Here is a 21,522-nt window from a genome sequence, read left to right as displayed (position 1 = left end):
AGATAACATTTCTTAAGAGATTGGACAAGCTAGCTGCAGGAAAAATGTTCCCGATGTTGCAGGAAGTCCAGAACCAGAATAAAGAGTAGGCCATTTAGGACTGAGATGAGGAAAAGCTTTTTCACCCATAAAGTTGTGAATCTGTGGAATTCTCTATCGCAGAAGACAGTGGAGGCCAAGTCACTGGATGTTTTCAAGAGAGAGTTAGATTTAGTTCTTAAGACTAACGGAATCAAGGGATATGGGGAGAAAGCAGGAACGGGGTACTCACTTTGGATGTTCAGACATGATCATATTGAATGGCGGTATTGGCTTGAATGGCCAACTCCTGCACCTATTTTCTATCTTTCCATTATAGAACAAGATGAAATCAACTGGAGAGCGATCTGCCTTCCTCCACCCCAATGAATTGAACTCTTCTTGCTGAGAACTGGGACTGGATGTGGATAGACATCACACAAGAGCTTGGAAACTGCAACTCTTCCATCGCTGATATTCTTTAATTTTCCAATTGCGCCTAATTTTGCATTTTGCCTTGAATTCATTGGCATACTGTATAAATCCTCTCAACAACCACAGCTGGCAATTATCTTTCAGGATCACCCGTGACTGAAAATGTAATCTACCATTCCCACATCCCTTCACACAGAGAGGTGTCTCTTCAAATTCACTTCCCAGACCCCTACCCTTGACCTGGCATGGTGACCTCCATACCTGCTTTAGGACCAAATCACAATATGTTGGAAGAGCCGATCCAGGCACAGTGGCGGCAAATTGCTCACTGGGAACACTTTAGCTGGTTATAGCTTTTAATTCATTTTAAAGTAAATGTATCAAAAGTCATGGTATATCACAGGATAAGAGTTAGGAGATGAGACATAAAATGGTTTGGTATGGATTTTTAATTCATTTAACACAGTATTTGATCTCATACGCAAAAGTCTTTAGACATAGCATTTCAACAGATTTACTCAAGAATTGTATCCATTTTGGGAAGATTTGCCATAGCATTGTTCTCGTCGAGCTAGTCTTTTTGTTTTGCATTTGTCATAGGCGCTGTTTATGTCTGTGAATACTGCCAGAAACATTACTTTCTCGTCACAAGCTGCTAACCCTCGTAAACCCACTGAAGATCCTAATTTCTGTACCCCTCCATGGAATCGCAGGAATGAGCGGGTTAACACATTGATGGCACTGGGCCTGTACTCGCTGGAGTTTAGAAGGAGTTTAAGAGGGGGAGCTCATTGAAACGTACTGAATAGTGAAAGGCTTGGGTAGATTGGATGTGGAGAGGATATTTCCACTAGTGGGAAAGTCTAGGACCTCAGAATTAAAGGATGTTCTTTTAGGAAGGAGATGAGGAGGAATTTCTTTAGTCAGAGGATGGTGACCCTGGTGAATTCTTTGCCACAGAAGGCTGTGGGGGCCATCAATGGATACTTTTAAGGCGTTATGGGGAGAAGGCAGGAGGATGGGGTTAGGAGGGAGAGATAGATCAGCCATGTTTGAATGGCAGAGTAGATTTGATGGGCTGAATGGCCTAATTCAGCTCCAATCACTTACGATCTTATGGCTCCCAATTTTCAATTAAAAAGCCTTCCCCACAAGGGTTCACTTACAGCTTTAATTTACATTATTAATGTATACATTTTTGGGTTAGTTCACATGATGTCATGATCAGCCATGATCACAATGAATGGCGGTGCTGGCTTGAAGGGCCGAATGGCCTCCTCCTGCACCTATTTTCTATGTTTCTATGTCATATCCTAGAGCACAAGGTCATTACTTCAGCACCCTCACACTCTCCAGTTCTTGAATGCATCCCAAGCAAACTCCTATTAAAGATGGCCCTCACCAGTTTAATTAGCACATTCAATCTAAACTTCTTGGACCAATGTGGTCATCGCAAGAGTGAAACACTGCCCTGTCAGGACTAATTAGATATGAACAAAGATAAAATGTGAATTGAAATAAATCCTTTCAGCACTTAAAATTAATATACCAGCATTTCAAATTTCCCTTCACATTCCTGGAAGAAATGCTGGCAGGGAAATAACTTTCACAGAAATGGGGATTCCAGGACAATATCCAGAGCATCAAAATCTCCAATCAGTTTATTATTCTAAACATTCAATCCTAAATTCAAAATAAATTAGGTACGCAGTACAATCAGTAATCAAGAAAAAGTTGTGGTACATGTTCTTTCTATGAAGTGTGCAGGAAGGAACTGCAGATGCTGGTTTAAACCGAAGATAGATACAAAAGCCTGGAGTAACGCAGCAGGGCAGGCATCTCTGGAGAAAAGGAACAGGTGATGTTTCGGGCCGAGTCCCTTCTTCAGACTCTGACATTTCGGGTCACAGCCTTTCTTCAGACTGAAGAAGGGTCTCAACCCGAAATGTCACCTATTCTTTCTTTCCAGAGATGCTGCCTGACCCGCTGAGTTACTCCAGCTTTTTGTGTCCATCTTCTTACTATGAAGATTGTTTGAGCCATTGAATCCCTGGACTGCCAAATAATTACTTCACCAACAGCAGCATCTCAAGTCAGTTTTATTCTTCTGCGGCCTACATCTTAATCAGACCATTCATCCTGTTTCATTTTGTTGGCCATCTCACTGACCCTTGGAACTGATGGTGGTCTTCAGGCAAGAAACCTTTTTTTAAATGTGGAAATTGCTGAACACGAAGTGAAGCAAGTCCCATCATTCCCATCAAAACATGAGAGTTCCTCATTTGAACTGGAATAGTTGTTGAACATGGTTGCGGATTTCCAAGGCCTAAGTTAACAAACTCATTCTTACTGCTTTGCAGCTTTCTAGGTCGGCTTAGCAATGGCAGAGGTGTGGGGCAAACCAAGAGGCGAGGAGTGGAGATGGCAATGGCTATGGGTAGCCCATTTCAGGCATAAATCCAAAAACGCGATTGAAAATCAAAAAGGTACAAGCAAAAGGCAGACTTCTATAATATTCCTTCCAAATACTTAATTATTTGCCTTTCACATTTAGAGCAACTGAAGAATGGATTTGTGTTGCTTCTGCCTTTTGGTATTTGCAGGAAGCAGAGACGCTGGAAGGATAACGCTGCAACATGAAGTAGGATGGTCGAGGATGTCGTTGTCTGAGCTAGTACTGACCAGTGCACAGGGGAACTGCTGCGTAATGTTCAAACTTAAAATATAAAAGCAAATATAATCCGATCCACTCCAAACCCCCCATTTTCAGCCCGTTCACAATAATTCTGTACAATAGCCTCATCTGTGCAACAATATTTTCTCAAATGTGGAAGATTGGCTTTGCCATCAGAATACCGCTCCAGGATCTCAAATGACGATTTCATCGCCAGCAGTATCTCAAGTCAGTTTTATTCTTTTGTGGTCCACATCTTGATCAGACCCCTCCAGCTCCCGTTTCATGCCATCAGCCGTGTCACTGATCCTCGGAACTGTAGGCTGCCCCGGAGCCCCTGGTCCATTTGTGCTGAGAGAGCCATGGACCTCCAACAACTGTCGTAGCTCTCGCTTCTCACGCCGCTCCTCCATCTCTTCAATCTCATCCGCAAATAGGGTTTTCAGGGATGGAATGAGTTTAGGCACCACCTTAAAGTCACCAAACCGAACCTGTGTGGAAATGGGTTCGTTTGTTTACAGTAAGTAGTGTACGGTGTTGAAATCTCATTATTACAACAGTGTATCACTATTTGGAACAGTCGGCTGCACTAAACAGATATTGTGCAAGGAGTCCAAGTTCATTCCTTAAGTTTAGTTCGGCTAACGGCAATGGAACCAAACAACAATGGTGGTACAGTGGCAAAAGAAAATTCTAGCAATCACTTGCAACTAACATTGAAAGTCAAATTTCTAGCTCACATCTTGGTCAAACTACAAATGCCAGCTACACAAAGTGCTGGAGTAACTCAGCCAACCAGGCTGCATCTCTGGGGAACATGGATAGGTTAGATAGGTCATTCCTTCAGACTGATTGTAAGGGAGGAGGGGGGCGGGGGGATTGGGGGAGGAACGTTGGAAGGGAGGATGGGCCAGACAAAGTCAGGCAGGCAATAGGTTGGTACAAGTGAGGAGGGTTTCTTGATAGGCAAATGTTTGGACAAAGGCCAGAGATGAAAAGACAAAATATGCACGTCAAAAGAATTGAAGAGTGGCAAAATGTGAAGCTAGAGGAAGGTATGCAGATGGAAAGGGAGGGGGAGAAATAGCTGCAAATTCACGTGGAGCAGGGGGGTGGAGTATGTGGGGGTAGAAGGGAGAAGAGGGGGGTTATGTAGTTACCTACAATTGGAGAATCAATGATCATACCCAAGTCACCCAAGCCAAATATATGAGGCATTGTTCATCCAGTTTGCACGTGACCTCACCCTGGCAATGGAGGAAGCCCAGGATAGGAAGGCCAGTGTGGGAATGGGAAGAGGAGTTAAAATGGTTAGCAACTGGAAGATCAAGCAGGCCTTGGCAGACCGTAGCAAAATGGTCACCAAGTCTATGCTTGGTCTTGCCGAGCTACCGGAGGCCACATCAGGAACGCCAGATGCAGTAGATGAGGTTACACGTGGGGGGCACATAAACCTCTGTCTAACCTAGAACAACCCAACAGTATGAACATTGAACCGCATGTAAACTGGAGGAGCAGCACCTCATATTTCACTTGGGTAGCTCACAACCCAACAGTATGAACATTGAATTTTCTAAATTTTAGGTAAATACATAACCTTCAGCAGTATGTAAACGCTTAGGTAGTAGTTTACACCCCAGCAGTATGTAAACCCATTCCCAATCTAATCTTTCTGTCCTGGGCCTCCTCCATTGTCAGAGTGAGGCCCAGCGCAAATTGGAGGAACAGCACCTCATATTTCGCTTGGGTAGTTTACACCCCAGCGGTATGAACATTGACTTCTATAACTTCAGATATTCCCTGCTTTCCCTCTATCCCCACCTCCTTCCCAGTTCTCCCACTAGTCTTCCCGTCTCCGACCACATCCTTTCTTTGTCCCGCCCCCTCCCCTGACATCAGTCTGAAGAAGGGTCTCGACCCAAAACATCACCCATTCCTTCTCTCCTGAGATGCTGCCTGACCCATTGAGTTACTCCAGCATTTTGTGTCTACCTTCCCTCCCTCCCTTCTTCGTCCACATATCCTCACTTCTTCCCCTCCTCTCCTCCCCCGTATGGATGCACACCTACTTCTCCCCTCCCCCTCCCCTTCCACCTACATTCCTTCCTCTAGCTTCCCAATTCACGACTCTTTTCATCCCTGGCCTTTGTCCAACCACCTGCCTGTCAAAAACCCCTCTTTACACGTATCAACCTATAACCTGCCAGATTTGTCCCGGACCTCCTCTCTTCCAGCACAGTCCCCCACCCCACAATCAGTCTGAAGAAGGGTTCCAACCCAAAACAACATCTATTCATGTTCTCCAGATATGCTGCCTGACCTGCAGAGTTACTCCAGCAATTTGTGCTGTTTCTTTTGTAAACAAGCACCTAGTTCCTTGTTTTTACCATTGAGAGTTCTTGTGCAGGTATTTTTATTACCAGACACAACATCTGTTGCATAGATTAAAATGCAATTTAAAAAGCAATGTTGTGACAACCAGTAGCATTAGATACCAGTATCACAAACTTTCTCAGTGCCCCTCTACTGGACTGGTGTGAATCATCTCAAGGAGTTCAGTATAGTTTACAGATACAGCGTGGAAACAGGCCCTTCGACCCACCGAGTCTGCACTGACCAGCGATCCTTGCACATTAACACTACCCTACACACACTAGGGACAATTTACAATTACACCAAGCCAATTGGCACGTCTTTGGAGTGTGGGAGGAAACCGAAGATCTCGGAGAAAACCCACGCAGGTCACGGGACTCTACCACTGCGCCACCTTCTTCAAATGTTTGGACAAAAGCCAGAGTTACTCAGGGAATTTTCACTGCCCAAGCAACCTAGTGGCTGTGAAGAAGTCAGAAGTGGCTGGCAATACTGTGGATGCAAGCCATTCACCACCTGTCCACAGTTTGCCCTGTGAATTATTTTTTCTCTCTGTATTTGTGAAGTGATTTCACCTCAGGGGGTAAGGGGAGAAGGCAGGAACGGGGTACTGATAGTGTATGATCGGCCATGATCACATTGAATGGCGGTGCTGGCTCGAAGGGCCGAATGGCATACTCCTGCACCTATTGTCAAATGTAAAACAGTACGTACCCTCATATGGTCGAAAGCTATCCCAACTTTTTCATTGAAGTCCGCACTGAACAGGGGGATCTTTGCATATCTCTGGCTGAAATGGTTTAACATTATGAATTCTGCATTCATCTTCATGCCCACATCAATGGCTTGAGAGGTTGTGCTGGTGCAGAGACAACAAACAAGATTGTTTAAATACAACTTTAACAAGTGATTTGGAAAGTTCTGTACAAACACAGACAATCACAAGAATATGTGGATGAAAGAAGTGCCACATTCTAGGTGAATAAGTGCAAATAATGTCCTGCGATACAAATTCTCAATATTCTAGAGCAGTCAAAATGGTGTGGGGGTGGGTGAGAGAGGGAAACGGCTTCGCCATGGCAGGGTTTAATCATTACAATTAAAAAAGAAAACAGTGAGCATACTCATCATGGCAAGAGGCATCTGTGATAAAAGAAACAAAGTTAACATTTCACATTCAAGAGCACCAAACCCTTATTCACTGTGTCTGTCCAGCAAAGTTTCTTCAGCATGAAATATTAAAACCAAGAAAACAATTGCAAAATCCAGAAGACAACCAATTTACAATCAGTGGTGAAGGAGTTTCCCTCTCTCACTACAGATGCTACTCTTAAAGATAGCGGAGTCAAGGGATATGGGGAGAAGGCAGGAGCGGGGTACTGATTGTGCATGATCAGCCATGATCACAGTGAATGGCGGTGCTAGCTCAAAGGGCTGAATGGCCTCCACCTGCACCTATTGTCTATTGATCTACTGAGTATTTCTGGTTGTGCACCTGGAGCTGATTGGACCCATGTCAATGGAGATGTGCAGCGTGGGTTGTGGAGGTCCAGAATCCCTGCTCAAGGTTGTTAATCGAGTTTGACTGAAAGTATCATTTCTCAGCTTGCTGGAGGACAGGCAAGTTAAAGCCTGGCCCTTTACTCGAGCAGGCCGTTGCCCCTTTGGTGAAGGCTTGCGGCCCACACCATTCAGAAGAATATGCCTCAGAAAAGGGGAAAACTCCACAGGCATCAACAAAATGTCCCAGGCCGACTGTCATGGCTGCACACGCCCAGCAATCTCACACCCACATGTATGGAGCACAAAGACAAGTGTTTTCCTCAGCTTGCTTGGGGGAGTGCAGAACCAGGGGCCACAGTCTTAGAATAAAGGGGAGGCCATTTAAAGCTGAGGTGAGAAGGAACCTTTTCACCCAGAGAGTTGTGAATTTGTGGAATTCTCTGCCACAGAGGGCAGTGGAGGCCAAATCACTGGATGGATTTAAGAGAGGGTTAGATAGGGCTCTAGGAGCTAGTGGAATCAAGGGATATGGGGAGAAGGCAGGCACGGGTTACTGATTGTGGATGATCAGCCCTGATCACAATGAATGGCGGTGCTGGCTCGAAGGGCCAAATGGCCTCCTCCTGCACCTATTTTCTATGTTTCTATGCTTGGTGCACACAAGATACCAAACCAGCTCTAGCAGTTGAATTGGACAGCCCTTTAATCACTGGGCGCATTGAAACTGGTTCGGATTTCAACAGTCAACTTTCACAACTGCTTTGAGAATTTAGATTTTTGGAAAATGTTTCCAAATGTAAGCTCAAAGTTACCCTAGACTCCTGCGACTCCCCTCTAAGAATGAATGATTGTTCTCTTATTCAGATCAAGTGCCCTGCATAGACACACAATGCTGGAGTAACTCAGCGGGACAGGCAGCATCTCTGGAGAGAAGGAATGGGTGAGTATTCAGGTCGAGAGCCTTCTTCAGACTGATGTCAGGAGAGTTGGCGGGACCGAGATAGAATGTAGTTGGAGACAGTAAGACTGGTGGGAGAACTGGGAAGGGATGGAGAGAGAGAGGGAAAGCAAGGGCTATTTGAAGTTAGAGAAGTCAATGTTCATACCGCTGGGGTGTAAGCTACCCAGGCGAAATATGAGGTGCTGTTCCTCCAATTTGTGCTGGTCCTCACTCTAACAATGGAGGAGGTCCAGGACAGAAAGGTCAGATTGGGAATGGGAGGGGGAGTTAAATTGCTGAGCAACCGGGATATCAGGTGGGTTGAGGCAGACTGAGCGGAGATGTTCAGCGAAACGATCGCCGAGCCTGCGCTTGGTCTCACTGATGGACAGGAGTTGACACCTGGAACAGCAGATACAGTGGATGAGGTTGGAGGAGGTACAAGTGAAGCTCTGCCTCACCTGGAAAGCCTGTCGTCGTCCTTGGATGGAGTCGAAGGGGGAGGTAAAGGGACACGTGTTGCATCTCCGGCGGTTGCAGGGGAAAGTACCTGGGGAGGGGGTGGTTTGGGTGGGGAGAGACGAGTGGTGCAGGGAGTTGCGGAGGGAACGGTCTCTGTGGAAAGCAGAAAGGGGTGGAGATGGGAAGATGTGGCCGGTAGTGGGATCCCGTTGGAGGTGGCAAAAATGTCAGAGGGTTATATGCTGTATGCGACGGCTGGTGGGGTGGAAGGTGAGGACAAGGGGGACTCTATCCTTGTTACGAGTGGGGAGAGGGGGAGCAAGAGTGGAGCTACGGGATATTGAGGAGACCCTAGTGAGAACCTCATCTATATTGGAAGAGGGGACCCCCCGTTTCCTAAAGAATGAGGACATCTCTGATGACCTGGTGAGATGAAGATCGGTGAGCTATTTTGTAGTGTTTTAAAGTGATTAACAACGGGGAGATCAGGTAGGTTCGGTGGACTGAGCGAAGTTGTTCAGCGAAACTCCCAGTTGCCAAACGCTAATCCCCCTTCCCATCCCCACACTGACTTTTCTGCCATAGGTCTCATCCACCGAGTGTCAGAGTGAGGCCAAATTCGAGGAACAGCATCTCATATTTCGCTTGGGCAGCTTACAACCCAGTGGTATAAAACTTGATTTCTCTAACTTCCAGTAACCCTTTCTCTCCATCCCTCCCCCACCCAAGTCGTACCAGCTTCAAAGTTGTTGTCTCATTGACTGTGCTCGTTCTCACCTGGCACACAGCTAACAATAGCCTGTTTCCTTGATCATCGTTACAGTTTGCATATCTTTCATCCATTTGTTCTATATCACTACATGTCTTTATCTCTCTATATCTCTCGTTTCCCTTTTCCCTGCCTGTCTGAAGAAGGGCCTTGACCCAAAACGTCACCTGTTTATTTTCTCGAAAGATGCTGTCTGACCCACTGAGTTAGGTGGTTATTTAGTTCAAGTCTATGCCAGATTTTGAAGATTTCCATCAGCACTATTCCTAAACTTATTTCACCTAGAAACTTATTCTCTCACGTCCTGTAGCTCATCCCTGCCAACAACCTCTTTGTAGTGTACGTTGAACAATCTCTGTTCCAGGCGTACATCCCTATCCCCAAATTCTACCTCCATTACATTGACCCATGCAGAACACATGGACTTCATTAACTTCACCAATTTCCATCCTGAACTCAAATTCATTTGAAACATCTCCGACACCTCCCTCCCCTTTCTTTATCTCAGTCTCCATCACAGAAGATAGACCATTGACTGACGTCTATTACAAACCCACTGACTCCCACAACTATCTCAACAACATTTCAACTCACCCTGCTTCCTGCAAAGACTCAATCCCCCACTCCCATTTCCTCCGTCTACGCCGCATCTATGCCCAAGATGAGGTGTTCCATACCAGGACATCCGCGATGTCCTCATTCTTTAAGGAACGGGGAGGTTCCCTCCTCCATCATAGATGAGCCCCACACACGTGTCTCCTCGGTACCCCGCAGCTCCGCCCTTGCACCCCCTCCTCCTAGTCGCAACAGAGGCAGGGTCCCCCTAGTAGTTCTCTTTCACCCCATCAGTCATCGCAAACAACACATAATCCTCCGACGTTTTCACCAACTCCAACGGGAGTCATTGTCAGTGAGGCTAAACGCACTTGAGGAACAGCATCTCATATTTCGCTTGGGCAACTTAAAGCTCAGTGGTATTGATTTCTCTAAATTTTAACTAACCCCAGCATTCCCTCTCTCTCCCTCCCCCACCCAAGTCACACCAGCTTCTCGTTTTCACCTAACAATGCCTTGTTTCCTTTATAATCGTTACTTTTTTGCATATCTTTCATTCATTGTTCTTTATCTCTCTACATTGTCATCTATATCTCTCGTTTCCCTTTCACTTCACTAGTCTGAAGAAAGGTCTTGACTCGAAACGTCACCCATTCCTTCTATCCAGAGACGCTGCCTGTCCCGCTGTGTTACTCCAGCTTTTTGTATCTATGGTTTTTATTTGCAATAATCATCCATCTGTGATATTGGCTTAGCTTGTGTGCTGGTTCTTTTGGCCCTGCATTTTTAACCTTTGGAGAATATGTCCATCCTGACCTGCTGGCTATGTCTTCATTTTGCAACTCCCCACTCATCCCGATATATATATATATATATAATTAATACCACAACAATTCACTGGCAGCAGCAGGGTGTTATTTGAAAGCTGTGGTCTTTCTATTAGGAAAAATGAAAAGATATTAACAATGTCAATAAAAGGTTTGAACTTTGTCTGACCGTGTGAACATTTAAATGTAGATGAACTAAAAGCTTTACAGTAAGAGGAATGAACTTTTAGATGATGAATGAGAGATCAGTGCATGATTTTACTGTACCACATATATGCTTGACTACTGTATGGGTTTGTTAAAATTTACTGACGGATACCGTATCTCCACACAGCAGAATGAAACTGCTCTTAATTACCACAGAGTAATTAAATCTAATCAATTCTAGCCCCTTTTTTGTACCAATGCCATTCAATCACTAGAAAAGAAAAGAAACATCAGTTGTGCTTCTTTAGAAAGTAGGTGCAGTAGGCCTTTCTGCCCTTCGAACCAGCACCCCCATTCAATAGGATCATGGCTGCTCATCCAGAAGAAGCACCCCGTTCCTGCTTTTTCCCCATATCCCTTGATTCCTTTAGGCCTAAGAGCTCCATCTAACTCTCTTTTGAACACATCCAGTGAATTAGCCTCCACTGCCTTCTGTGGCAGAGAATTCCACAGATTCACAACTCTCTGGGTGAAAAAGTTTTTCCTCATCTCAGTCCTAAATGGCCTACCACTTCTTAAGCTGTGACCCCTGGTTCTGGACTCCCTCAACATCGGGAACATTTTTCCTGCATCTAGCCTGTCCAATCCCTTAAGATTTAAAGTGCTAATAGCTCCTCTGGGATGAAACGGATAGGTTCAGAAATCGTTTGCTAGATTTTGAGGATTTTATAGATTAAAAGATAAAGTAGCATCAGAGTTTGGTCATTACCTGTGCGTTTTCTCAATAGCTTCTTCCTCAAGTCCATCTTCCAGTGTGGCCTCGTGAATCAACAGATTTGCATTCTGCCCTGTTCAGTAAAAAAGACAATTCAAGTGGGAATCAGCGCTGCCCTTTAAATCTAAAGATATATTTGTATTCCATTAGTTCGTGCAAATGCAGTTCACCATTTGACAGTAGTTTGCCAAAATTCCAGTCATTCGAAATGCGTCATTGAGCAGATCGTCGGCTCCTGAGAATGAAGACTGGAGCACCACCGAAAGCAACTGCCTGCCACCCCAGCTACATGGACTGAGCCACACCCTGCCAACAACCTCACTGGAGGCTGGCTCCTGGACAAAGTACAGAAAGCTCCAACAACACTACTTGTGAAAGCACACGGAACTAGTTCAGTTTAGTTTAATTTAGAGATACAGCGCGGAAACAGGCCCTTCGGCCCACCAAGCCCACACTGACCAGCGATCCCCGCGCATTAACACACTGGGGACAAATGTGCATCTATACCAACCTAATTAACCTACAAACCCGCACGTCTTTGGTGTGTGGGAGGAAACCCAAGGTCTCGGAGAAAACCCACGTGGTCTCAGGGAGAAGGTAGAAACTCCGTACAAACGGCACCCGCAGTCGGGATCGAACTCTGAGCTTATTTGGAAGCTGTAACGTTTAATAGTCTGATGGTTGTAGGGAGGAAGCTGCCCCTGAACCTGGACATTACAGTTTTCAGGCCCCTGCACCTTCTTCCCAATGGTAAGAGTGAAATGAGAGTGTGGCCAGGGGGGTGTGGGTCTTTGATGATGGCTGCCCTTTTTGAGGCAGCGACTGCTGCAGATCCCCTCGACAGTGGTGATGTCAGTGATGTCATTACCCGTGATGTCAGTGCCGTTATGTCGGTGCCCGTGATGTCGGTGCCCGTAGAAATTCAAGAAAGTATTCCTTGACAGACCGAATCTCCACAATTTTGTAAGGAAGTGGAGGCCTTTTTAAACCAAATCCTACACACTACAGGCTCAAGCTACACAACCTTTCCTTACAGGAGTGCATTTCACCCTGAGAACTAAGCCAATCGATCATGTTGCTTTCTCTTCAGAGCAAGTATATCCATCCTTAGCCAAGGAGACAAACACTGTGCACTTTAACCAGAATTGTTTTTATTTAATTCTCTCATATCTACTTACAACATGTGTAGATGACCTGCCTTGCTTGTTTAATTACTTGTTGCAGCTGTGTGTTAATCACTTTTATGTGCAACATTCTGTGATGTAAGCACAAGTGCAGTGCAGTGCATTCATCCACTCAGCAACAAATACAGGCCTCTCACTATCAGGAATTATTCTGATTTTCCATTCTTCCTCTCCCAGGGGATAATGTTACACGTTACTACATTGCAGTGCATCTTTCATCGCCAAGGTTAATTCCACCAAAAAGGTCCAAATCCATGAGCTGGATAGTTAATGTTCTCTTCCAGACCAAGCTCCCCATCATCAAGGCTCGGAAGCTCAGCGGGCTCTCATGTCTGGGCCCTACCACTGTAAGAGCATCATTGAACTTCAGCAGATGCTAATCAGAGCCCTGTAACTACAGTCGCCCCTCACCTTATGATGGGGTTACGTTCTGATAAACCCATCGTAAACCGAAAATATCGTAAGTGGGAAATGCATTTAATGCTGCCAGAAGCCTCCTCGCTGACCGGCCGGCGCATGCCCCCAGGAGGCCGTTTGAGTAACGCTGTTGCAGCCACGGCGGCAGGTAGACGTTGATCCTGTGGCCGGGCTGAGGAGATAACGGGGCGGACAGGTCTGCCAATCCGGGAAAAGCCCAGGAAAAGATCAAAATTCAAAATACGTTTTCTACTAATGCTTTTGCACCATCGTAAAGTCAAAATATCGTAAGTCGAAGCGTCGTAAGTCGAGGAGCATCTGTACTAAAAGGAGCAGGACACATTTAGGATATTCCTCCTTGATCAGGCGAGGCCCTGCAGCACTGAGTGAGTGAGTGAGTGGGTGGGTGAGTGTGTGAGTGAGTGTGTGAGTGAGTGAGTGGGTGGGTGAGTGTGTGAGTGTGTGAGTGAGTGAGTGAGTGTGTGAGTGAGTGTGTGAGTGAGTGAGTGAGTGAGTGAGTGAGTGAGTGAGTGTGTGAGTGAGTGTGTGAGTGAGTGAGCGTGAGTGTGTGAGTGAGTGGATGAGCACAGCCTGCCACAGCCTCACAGTGCGGTGGTGGGAGGAGCCGACGGTATCCCGCTGGGCAAGGCCGACACCTACATCACTGATCCAGTGCCGCCAAGACACCGTGCCTTAGAGTGCGATACACAAGAATCGCACGTCTTCTTAGACCCAGATTGGACATTTAAGACTTGGATGTTGCAAGGTGGCGGCAGAACGTCACGACTCTCTGCGTGTCCTTCAGAAGAGGATCGACTGTATCAACGTATGATATGATTTACTGACAGCGTGCAGAACAAGCATTTCTTTAGGTTTTTTTTAGTGGAACAGGCAGCATCTCTGGAGAGAAGGAATGGGTGACGTTTCGGGTCGAGACCCTTCTTCAGAATATAATTTCCAAAGAAATTATCCTTGCCGGTACCAGTAACACTGGGCTTTCTAATATGACCCTAATAATTAGGGCAGCACTATGGCGTAGCTGATGGAGCTGCTGCCTCCAAGCACCAGAGACCCAGGTTCAATTCTGACCTCGGATGCTGTCTGTGTGGAGTTTGCAAATTCTTCCTGCGACTGTATGAGTTTCCTTTGGGTGCTCGGGGTTTCCTCCCACATCCCAAAGAAGTGTGGGTTTGTAGCTTAATTACCTTCTGTAAAATAATTACCCCTAATGCCTAGGGAGTGGATGAGAAAGCGAGATAACATAGAACTAGTGATCAAGAGTCAGAGTACACTTGGTGGTCTGAAAGGCTTGTTTCCAAGCTGGAGTTTTAAATTAAACTTAACGAAAACTAAACTAAAATAATTGCTAACCTCTTGTCTTCTGTCCCTTAACCAATCTTTACTTCGTATTAATTTATCCTCAAGTTTTTACAATAATTCATGACACGTCAGTAATTCTAAGTCATAGCAAAGCGTTTATCATCTCTCCCACTCATTAATTGCCCATTATAATTTCTCTTGACCTAGACTCTCAGAATGTAAATTGCAGCTAATCTTTTTCTGATTTTACATACTGACAACCTAAGGTTCTACCATTTTCTTGACCACTTTTTCCAGAAGATCCCTTAATACAACATTTATTTACTGTGTTCAAGGCATCAGAAACAGCAGATGCTCCATCTGGCTGCTCAACATGTTGTCCTTGAAAATTCTCCTGATTAGTTTCCACTAATGCATCCTCCAAGCTAATGATACTACAGGTGCCCCTCAACTTACGACGGGGTTACGTTCCGATAAACCCACTGGAAACCAAAAATATCGCACGTCGAAATGCATTTAAATACACCTGATCACGTGGCCGGAAGCAAGCTATGGGTCGCCTAGCGTTTGCACCTCTGTAAAGTTGAAATATCGTATGTCGAAGCATTGTTAGTCGGGGAGCACCTGTAATGTGATCTAACCAGTCCATGTACAGTCCTTGCATTATCCTCATTATTACATTATTATTGACATATACATATACATATTCTAGAGCAGTGGCTTTGACATTTAGTTTTTCAAGCAATCCACTTTCATTCATGATTCACCCAAATCGCCTGATAGAATTCAGTAATTCTCTGATCTTTGAACTTTGATCTTAGACCAATTTCTACCATCCCCTGAAAGCAATGTTCCAAAGAACACTGAAAGACCATGTTATTCCTGGTGTCTGCAGCCATATATTTGGATTAAATCTCCTTTTCCATTTTGCCCATGTTTCTAAAAGTTAAGGTGCTAGAAAATGTTGGTTTTACTGGCGTGTAACCATGTCTCTGAAATGGCCACAGAGTCTAAGAAATGGAACAATCTCTTGTCAACAATCTCTTGAACATCTTAGATAGATGCAATCTTAGATAGATGCAAGAATAACATGGATAAAGATCAATTTTGGTGAGTGGAGTTTAGGGAGCTGTTGTGATCCCCTGGAGTGGCGGGACTGTCGGAAGTTGAAAGACTGGAGCGACTAGGCTTGTATACACTGGAATTTAGAAGGATGAGAGGGGATCTTATCAAAACATATAAGATTATTAAGGGATTATTAAATAGCCTACTCCTGTTCCTTATAACTGTAGAGAATTTAGAACAGAGACTCAAGAAACTGCAGATGCTGGAATCCTCAGCAAAAAAATAGTGCTGGAGGAACTCAGCGGGCCAGGCAGAATCTGTAAAGGGAAATGGACAGATGACATTTCGGGTTGGAGTCCTAGTTCAGATTCGATGTTCTAATCCCACTTGGAGTAGAACAATGCTTGTTCATTGCATTCTCAAGTTCACTCACCTGTCAGAATGAGGTTTGTACAAGGCATGGTATCTCCTGAGTATACAATTTTCCAGCCTGAATTGTGCTGTAGGATGCAACCGAAGGCATTTCTGCAGTGACGCACCACGCAGGTCTGAAACTGAGAGAAACAAGTAGATAGAAGAAAATAGCACAATGTTAGTATCCAAAACGCACTGTTGCAGATGCCAAAAATAAAAAACATCCAATTTCACTCAGAGAGTTGTGAATCTGTGGAATTCTCTGCCTCAGAAGGCAATGGAGGACAATTCTCTGGATGCTTTCAAGAGCGAGTTAGATAGAGCTCTTCAAGGTAGCAGATTCAAGGGATATGGGGAGAAGGCAGGAACGGGGTACTGATTGTGGATGATCAGCCATGATCACATTGAATAGCGGTGCTGGCTCGAAGGGCTGAATGGCCTACTCCTGCACCTATTGTCTTCACCAACCTTATTTTCTATTTTCAAGCAGAATCCTAATTATTTCCCTCTGTTCAGCCAAAACAATACCCCACACTAGTGACCCCACATTTACACTGGTATTGTATGTCGTCTAATGCAAACTCCAGCTATAGTGACTGTTGCTTCAATACAAAACCTGCATCGCCCTGGTGTGACTTTAAATTTTCAAGCTAATAGGTGATTTAAAAAAAAAAATCGTAATAACACCCTCTTGCAGAGAGGGTGCAAAGTTTGCAGAGAGCAGTAGATGTCGCCAAGCCCATCACACAGTCCACCATTGACTCCATGTACACTTCACGCTGTCTTGGAGAATCAAAGACTTGGCCATTCCTTTTTCCTGCTCCTGTCAGGCAGAAGATGCAGAAGCTTAAAAGTGCACATCACCAGACTCAGGAACAGCTTCTTCCCCTCTGTTATCAGGCTTCTCTATGGTCTTTCCATAAGCTTTCGATCAAACTCTACCCTATTGAGGACATTGGACTTTGGCGAGGGAATCAATGCGCTACAATGCTGAGAACTATATTGTACACTCTGTATTTTCCCCATTACTCTATTCATTGTACTGGAGTTTGACTTGATTGTATTTATGTATAGTATATCGGATCTGTTTGGATAGCATGCAAAAAAAGCGGAAGTGGCGGCGCCTAACGGCAGCGGCTCGCTAGCAGTCTGTTCGTCTTTTTTCCTTTTTTTTTGGTTGTGTGTCGGTGTTGGGATGGTTTTTGTGTTTTTTTTGGTTGTGTATGTGTGGGGGGTGGTGGTGTGGGTGGGGGAAACTTTTCTCTTCCTCACGGCGCGGGGTGCGGCTCGGCTGCGGGGCCTAACATCGCCCGGTGCAGCTCGACCACGGGACTTTTCATTGCTGGTGCGGCTCGGCTGCGGGACTTAACATCGCCCGGTGCGGCTCGGCTGCGGGACTTTACATCGCCCGGTGCGGCTCGGCTGCGGGACTTTACATCGCCCGGTGCGGCTCGGCTGCGGGACTTTACATCGCTGGTGCGGCTCGACCACGGGACTTTACATCGCCCGGTGCGGCTCGGCTACGGGACTTAACATCGCCCGGTGCGGCTCGGCTGCGGAACTTTACATCGCTGGTGCGGCTCGACCACGGGACTTAGCTGCGCAAGGCTTGGTCGCGGGGCCTTTCATCGCCCGGCTCGGCCGCGAGACGTTTCAGCGCCCGGTGCGATTCGGCCGGGGGGACTTCCATCCCCTTGCGGGGACTGTGCGGGTCGGTCGGGGACGAGCTGTCTGTCCGTGGGCGTGGGGAAGAGAGTGGAAGTTTTGTTGCCTCCATCACAGTGAGGGGGTGTTTGGAGTCACTGTGATGGACGTTTGTGTTGGGGCTATAACATATAACATATAACAACTACAGCATGGAAACAGGCCTGTCCGGCCCTACCAGTCCACGCCGACCATTCTCCCTGACCTAGTCTCATCTACCTGCACTCAGACCATAACCCTCTAATCCCCTCTTATCCATATACCTATCCAATTTACTCTTAAATAATAAAATCGAGCCAGCCTCCACCACTTCCACCGGAAGCCCATTCCATACAGCCACAACCCTCTGAGTAAAGAAGTTCCCCCTCATGTTACCCCTAAACCTTTGTCCCTCAATTCTGAAGCTATGTCCCCTTGTTGGAATCTTCCCCACTCTCAAAGGGAAAAGCCTACCCACGTCAACTCTGTCCGTCCCTCTCAAAATTTAAAAAACCTCTATCAAGTCCCCCCTCAACCTTCTACGCTCCAAAGAATAAAGACCCAACCTGTTCAACCTCTCTCTGTAGCCTAAGTGCTGAAACCCAGGCAACATTCTAGTAAATCTCCTCTGTACCCTCTCCATTTTGTCGACATCCTTCCTATAATTTGGCGACCAGAACTGCACACCATACTCCAGATTTGGCCTCACCAATGCCCTGTACAATTTCAACATTACATCCCAACTTCTATACTCGATGCTCTGATTTATAAAGGCAAGCATACCAAACGCCTTCTTCACCACCCTATCCACATGAGATTCCACCTTCAGGGAACAATGCAGTTATTCCCAGATCCCTCTGTTCCACTGCATTCCTCAATTCCCTACCATTTACCCTGTACGTCCTATTTTGATTTGTCCTACCAAAATGCAGCACCTCACACTTATCAGCATTAAACTCCATCTGCCATCTTTCAGCCCACCCTTCCAAAAGGCCCAAGTCTCTCTGTAGACTTTGAAAATCTACCTCACTATCAACTACTCCACCTATCTTAGTATCATCTGCATATTTACTAATCCAATTTGCCACACCATCATCCAGATCATTAATGTAAATGACAAACAACAGTGGACCCAACACAGATCCTTGGGGCACTCCACTAGACACTGGCCTCCAACCTGACATACAATTGTCAACCGTTACCCTCTGGTATCTCCCATTCAGCCATTGTTGAATCCATCTTGCAACCTCACTATTAATACCCAACGATTTAACCTTCTTAATCAACCTTCCATGTGGAACCTTGTCAAATGCCTTACTGAAGTCCATATAGACAACATCCACAGCCTTGCCCTTATCAATTTCCCTGGTAACCTCTTCAAAAAATTCAAGAAGATTAGTCAAACATGACCTTCCAGGCACAAATCCATGTTGACTGTTTCTAATCAGGCCTTGATTATCCAAATAATTATATATATTGTCCCTAAGTATCTTTTCCATTAATTTTCCCACCACAGACGTCAAACTAATAGGTCTATAATTGCTAGGTTTACTTTTAGAACCTTTTTTAAACAAAGGCACAACATGCGCAATGCGCCAATCTTCCGGCACCATCCCTGCTTCTAATGACGTTTGAAATATTTCCGTCATGGCCCCTGCTATTTCTGCACTAACTTCCCTCAATGTCCTAGGGAATATCCTATCAGGACCTGGAGACTTATCCACTTTTATATTCTTCAAAAGTGTCCGTACCTCCTCTTCTTTAATCCTCCTAATTTCCATCACTACTCTACTTGTTTCGCTTACCTCACATAATTCAATATCCTTCTCCTCGGTAAATACCGAAGAAAAGAAATTGTTTAATATCTCCCCCATTTCTTCCGACTCAGCACATAGCTGTCCACTCTGACTCTCTAATGGACCAATTTTATCCCTCACTATCCTTTTGCTATTGACATATCTGTAGAACCCCTTGGGGTTTACTTTTACATTACTTGCCAAAGCAGCCTCATATCTTTTTTTCGCTTTTCTAATTTCCTTTTTAAGATTCCTTTTACATTCTTTATATTCCTCAAGAACCTCATTTACTCCCTGCCGCTTATATTTATTGTATATCTCCCTCTTTTTCCGAACCAAGTGTCCAATTTCCCTGGAAAACCACGGCTCTTTCAAATTATTATTCTTTCCTTTCCACCGAACAGGGACATAAAGACTCTACTCTCAAAATTTCACCTTTAAATATCCTCCATTTCTCTATTATATCCTTTTCATAAAACAACAATTTCCATTTCACTCCTTTTAAATCCTTTCTCATCTCCTCAAAATTAGCCTTTCTCCAATCCAAAATCTCAACCCTTGGTCCAGATTTGACCTTCTCCATAATGATATTGAAACTAATGGCATTATGATCACTAGACCCAAAGTGCTCCTCAACACATACCTCCGTCACCTGACCCATCTCATTTCCTAACAGGAGGTCCAACACTGCCCCTTCTCTGGTAGGCACCTCTACGTATTGCTGCAAAAAACTATCCTGCACACATTTTACAAACTCCAAACCATCCAGCCCTTTAACAGAATGTGATTCCCAGTCTATATACGGAAAATTGAAATCACCCACAATCACCACTCTGTGCTTACTACTAATATCTGCTATCTCCTTACATATTTGCTCTTCCAATTCTCGTTCCCTATTTGGCGGTCTATAATACACCCCTATAAGTGTTGCTAAACCTTTCTCATTTCTGAGTTCCACCCAAACAGCCTCCTTAATCGAGCCTTCTAGTCTGTCCTGCCAAAGCACTGCTGTGATATCCCCCCTGACAAGCAATGCAACACCCCCACCTCTTGCCCCTCCGATTCTATCACATCTGAAACAATGAAATCCTGGAATATTTAATTGCCAATCGCAACCCTCCTGCAACCATGTTTCACTGATCGCCACAACATCATACTTCCAGATGTCAATCCAGGCTCTAAGCTCATCCACCTTTCTTACAATGCTCCTAGCATTAAAATATACACATTTAAGGGACCCATCATTTTTTATTCTCAGTTTATTTCTTTTCCCTTCTTTCTCTCCTACATATTGGGTCTGAGTGTTTCCCTTTTCTGCCTCCTGCCTCACACACTGCCTATTAGCTATCTGTGTTTGAGTCCCTCCCCCCAACCGTACTAGTTTAAAGTCTCCGCAGTTATTTTAGCAAATCTCCCCGCCAGGATATTGTGTCTTGTGTTCTTTTTTTCTATGACTGCTATGTAGTTTCCTTCGGTACTTCAGTACCGAACGACAAATAAAGCTCTGTTATACTGTTACACTGTTATACACAAGGCGTTTCACATTCCTCGGTAGATGTGACAATAATGAACTTAAACCTGAATCTTTTGTTCATGGCAGCGCGTCACTCAAATTAGATCGATTAGCTTAGTTCTCAGGGTGAAATGCACTCCTGTAAGGGAAGGTTATGTAGCTTGAGCCTGTAGTGTTTAGGATTTGGTTTAAAAACTCCTCCACTTCCTTAGAAAATTGTGGCGATTCGGTCTGTCAAGAAATACTTTGAATTTCTACGGGTGTACAGTAGAGAGCATATTGTCTGGTTCGAACACCCAGGAGTGAAGAAGACTGCAAGTGGGTCACTCGGTAGTTATTGTGTGTGTAGAGATTTGGGAGGGGAAGAAAGGAAATGGACTAACGACCAAAGTGTTAAATTAATGAAAAAATCCCTCTCTTGGTGTTGATGTTCTGGTGGGATCTCAGCTATTTGGTTTTGTTCACATTGGCACTTCCCTTTCTCATTTTAACTGCAATTTCAAGCTTGTTGCAAGTTCCTTCATTTGCTCTCTCAATGCTTTTTGATTTATTTTCAGGAGTTTTATTGCAAACTCAAAGCTAGCATTTATTTCAAGAGGGCTTGTATACAAAAACAGGGAAGCAATGCTGAGGTTCTACAAGGCGTTGGTTG

General features: G+C 45.0%; 1 protein-coding gene across 2 annotated transcripts in view; it reads right to left on the bottom strand.

The window, feature by feature from the left end:
- Positions 1-892: 892 nt before the first annotated feature.
- Positions 893-21,522, bottom strand: part of elac2 (elaC ribonuclease Z 2) — a 77,017-nt gene continuing 56,387 nt past the window's right edge. For both annotated transcript variants that reach the window (XM_078400935.1, XM_078400936.1), the window contains exons 21-24: positions 15,898-16,018; positions 11,473-11,551; positions 6,215-6,359; positions 893-3,618 (exon numbers count right to left, since the gene is read on the bottom strand). In XM_078400935.1, coding sequence (XP_078257061.1) covers positions 3,352-3,618; positions 6,215-6,359; positions 11,473-11,551; positions 15,898-16,018 — 612 coding nt within the window. In that variant the 3' untranslated portion in view covers positions 893-3,351. The remainder of the gene's footprint in view (positions 3,619-6,214; positions 6,360-11,472; positions 11,552-15,897; positions 16,019-21,522) is intronic.

This window comes from Rhinoraja longicauda, chromosome 6 (assembly GCF_053455715.1).
Source record: "Rhinoraja longicauda isolate Sanriku21f chromosome 6, sRhiLon1.1, whole genome shotgun sequence".
Taxonomy (NCBI): Eukaryota; Metazoa; Chordata; class Chondrichthyes; order Rajiformes; family Arhynchobatidae; genus Rhinoraja; species Rhinoraja longicauda.
The sequence above is the reverse complement of the archived record's forward strand: the minus strand, read 5'-3'. Positions and strand labels throughout refer to the sequence as shown.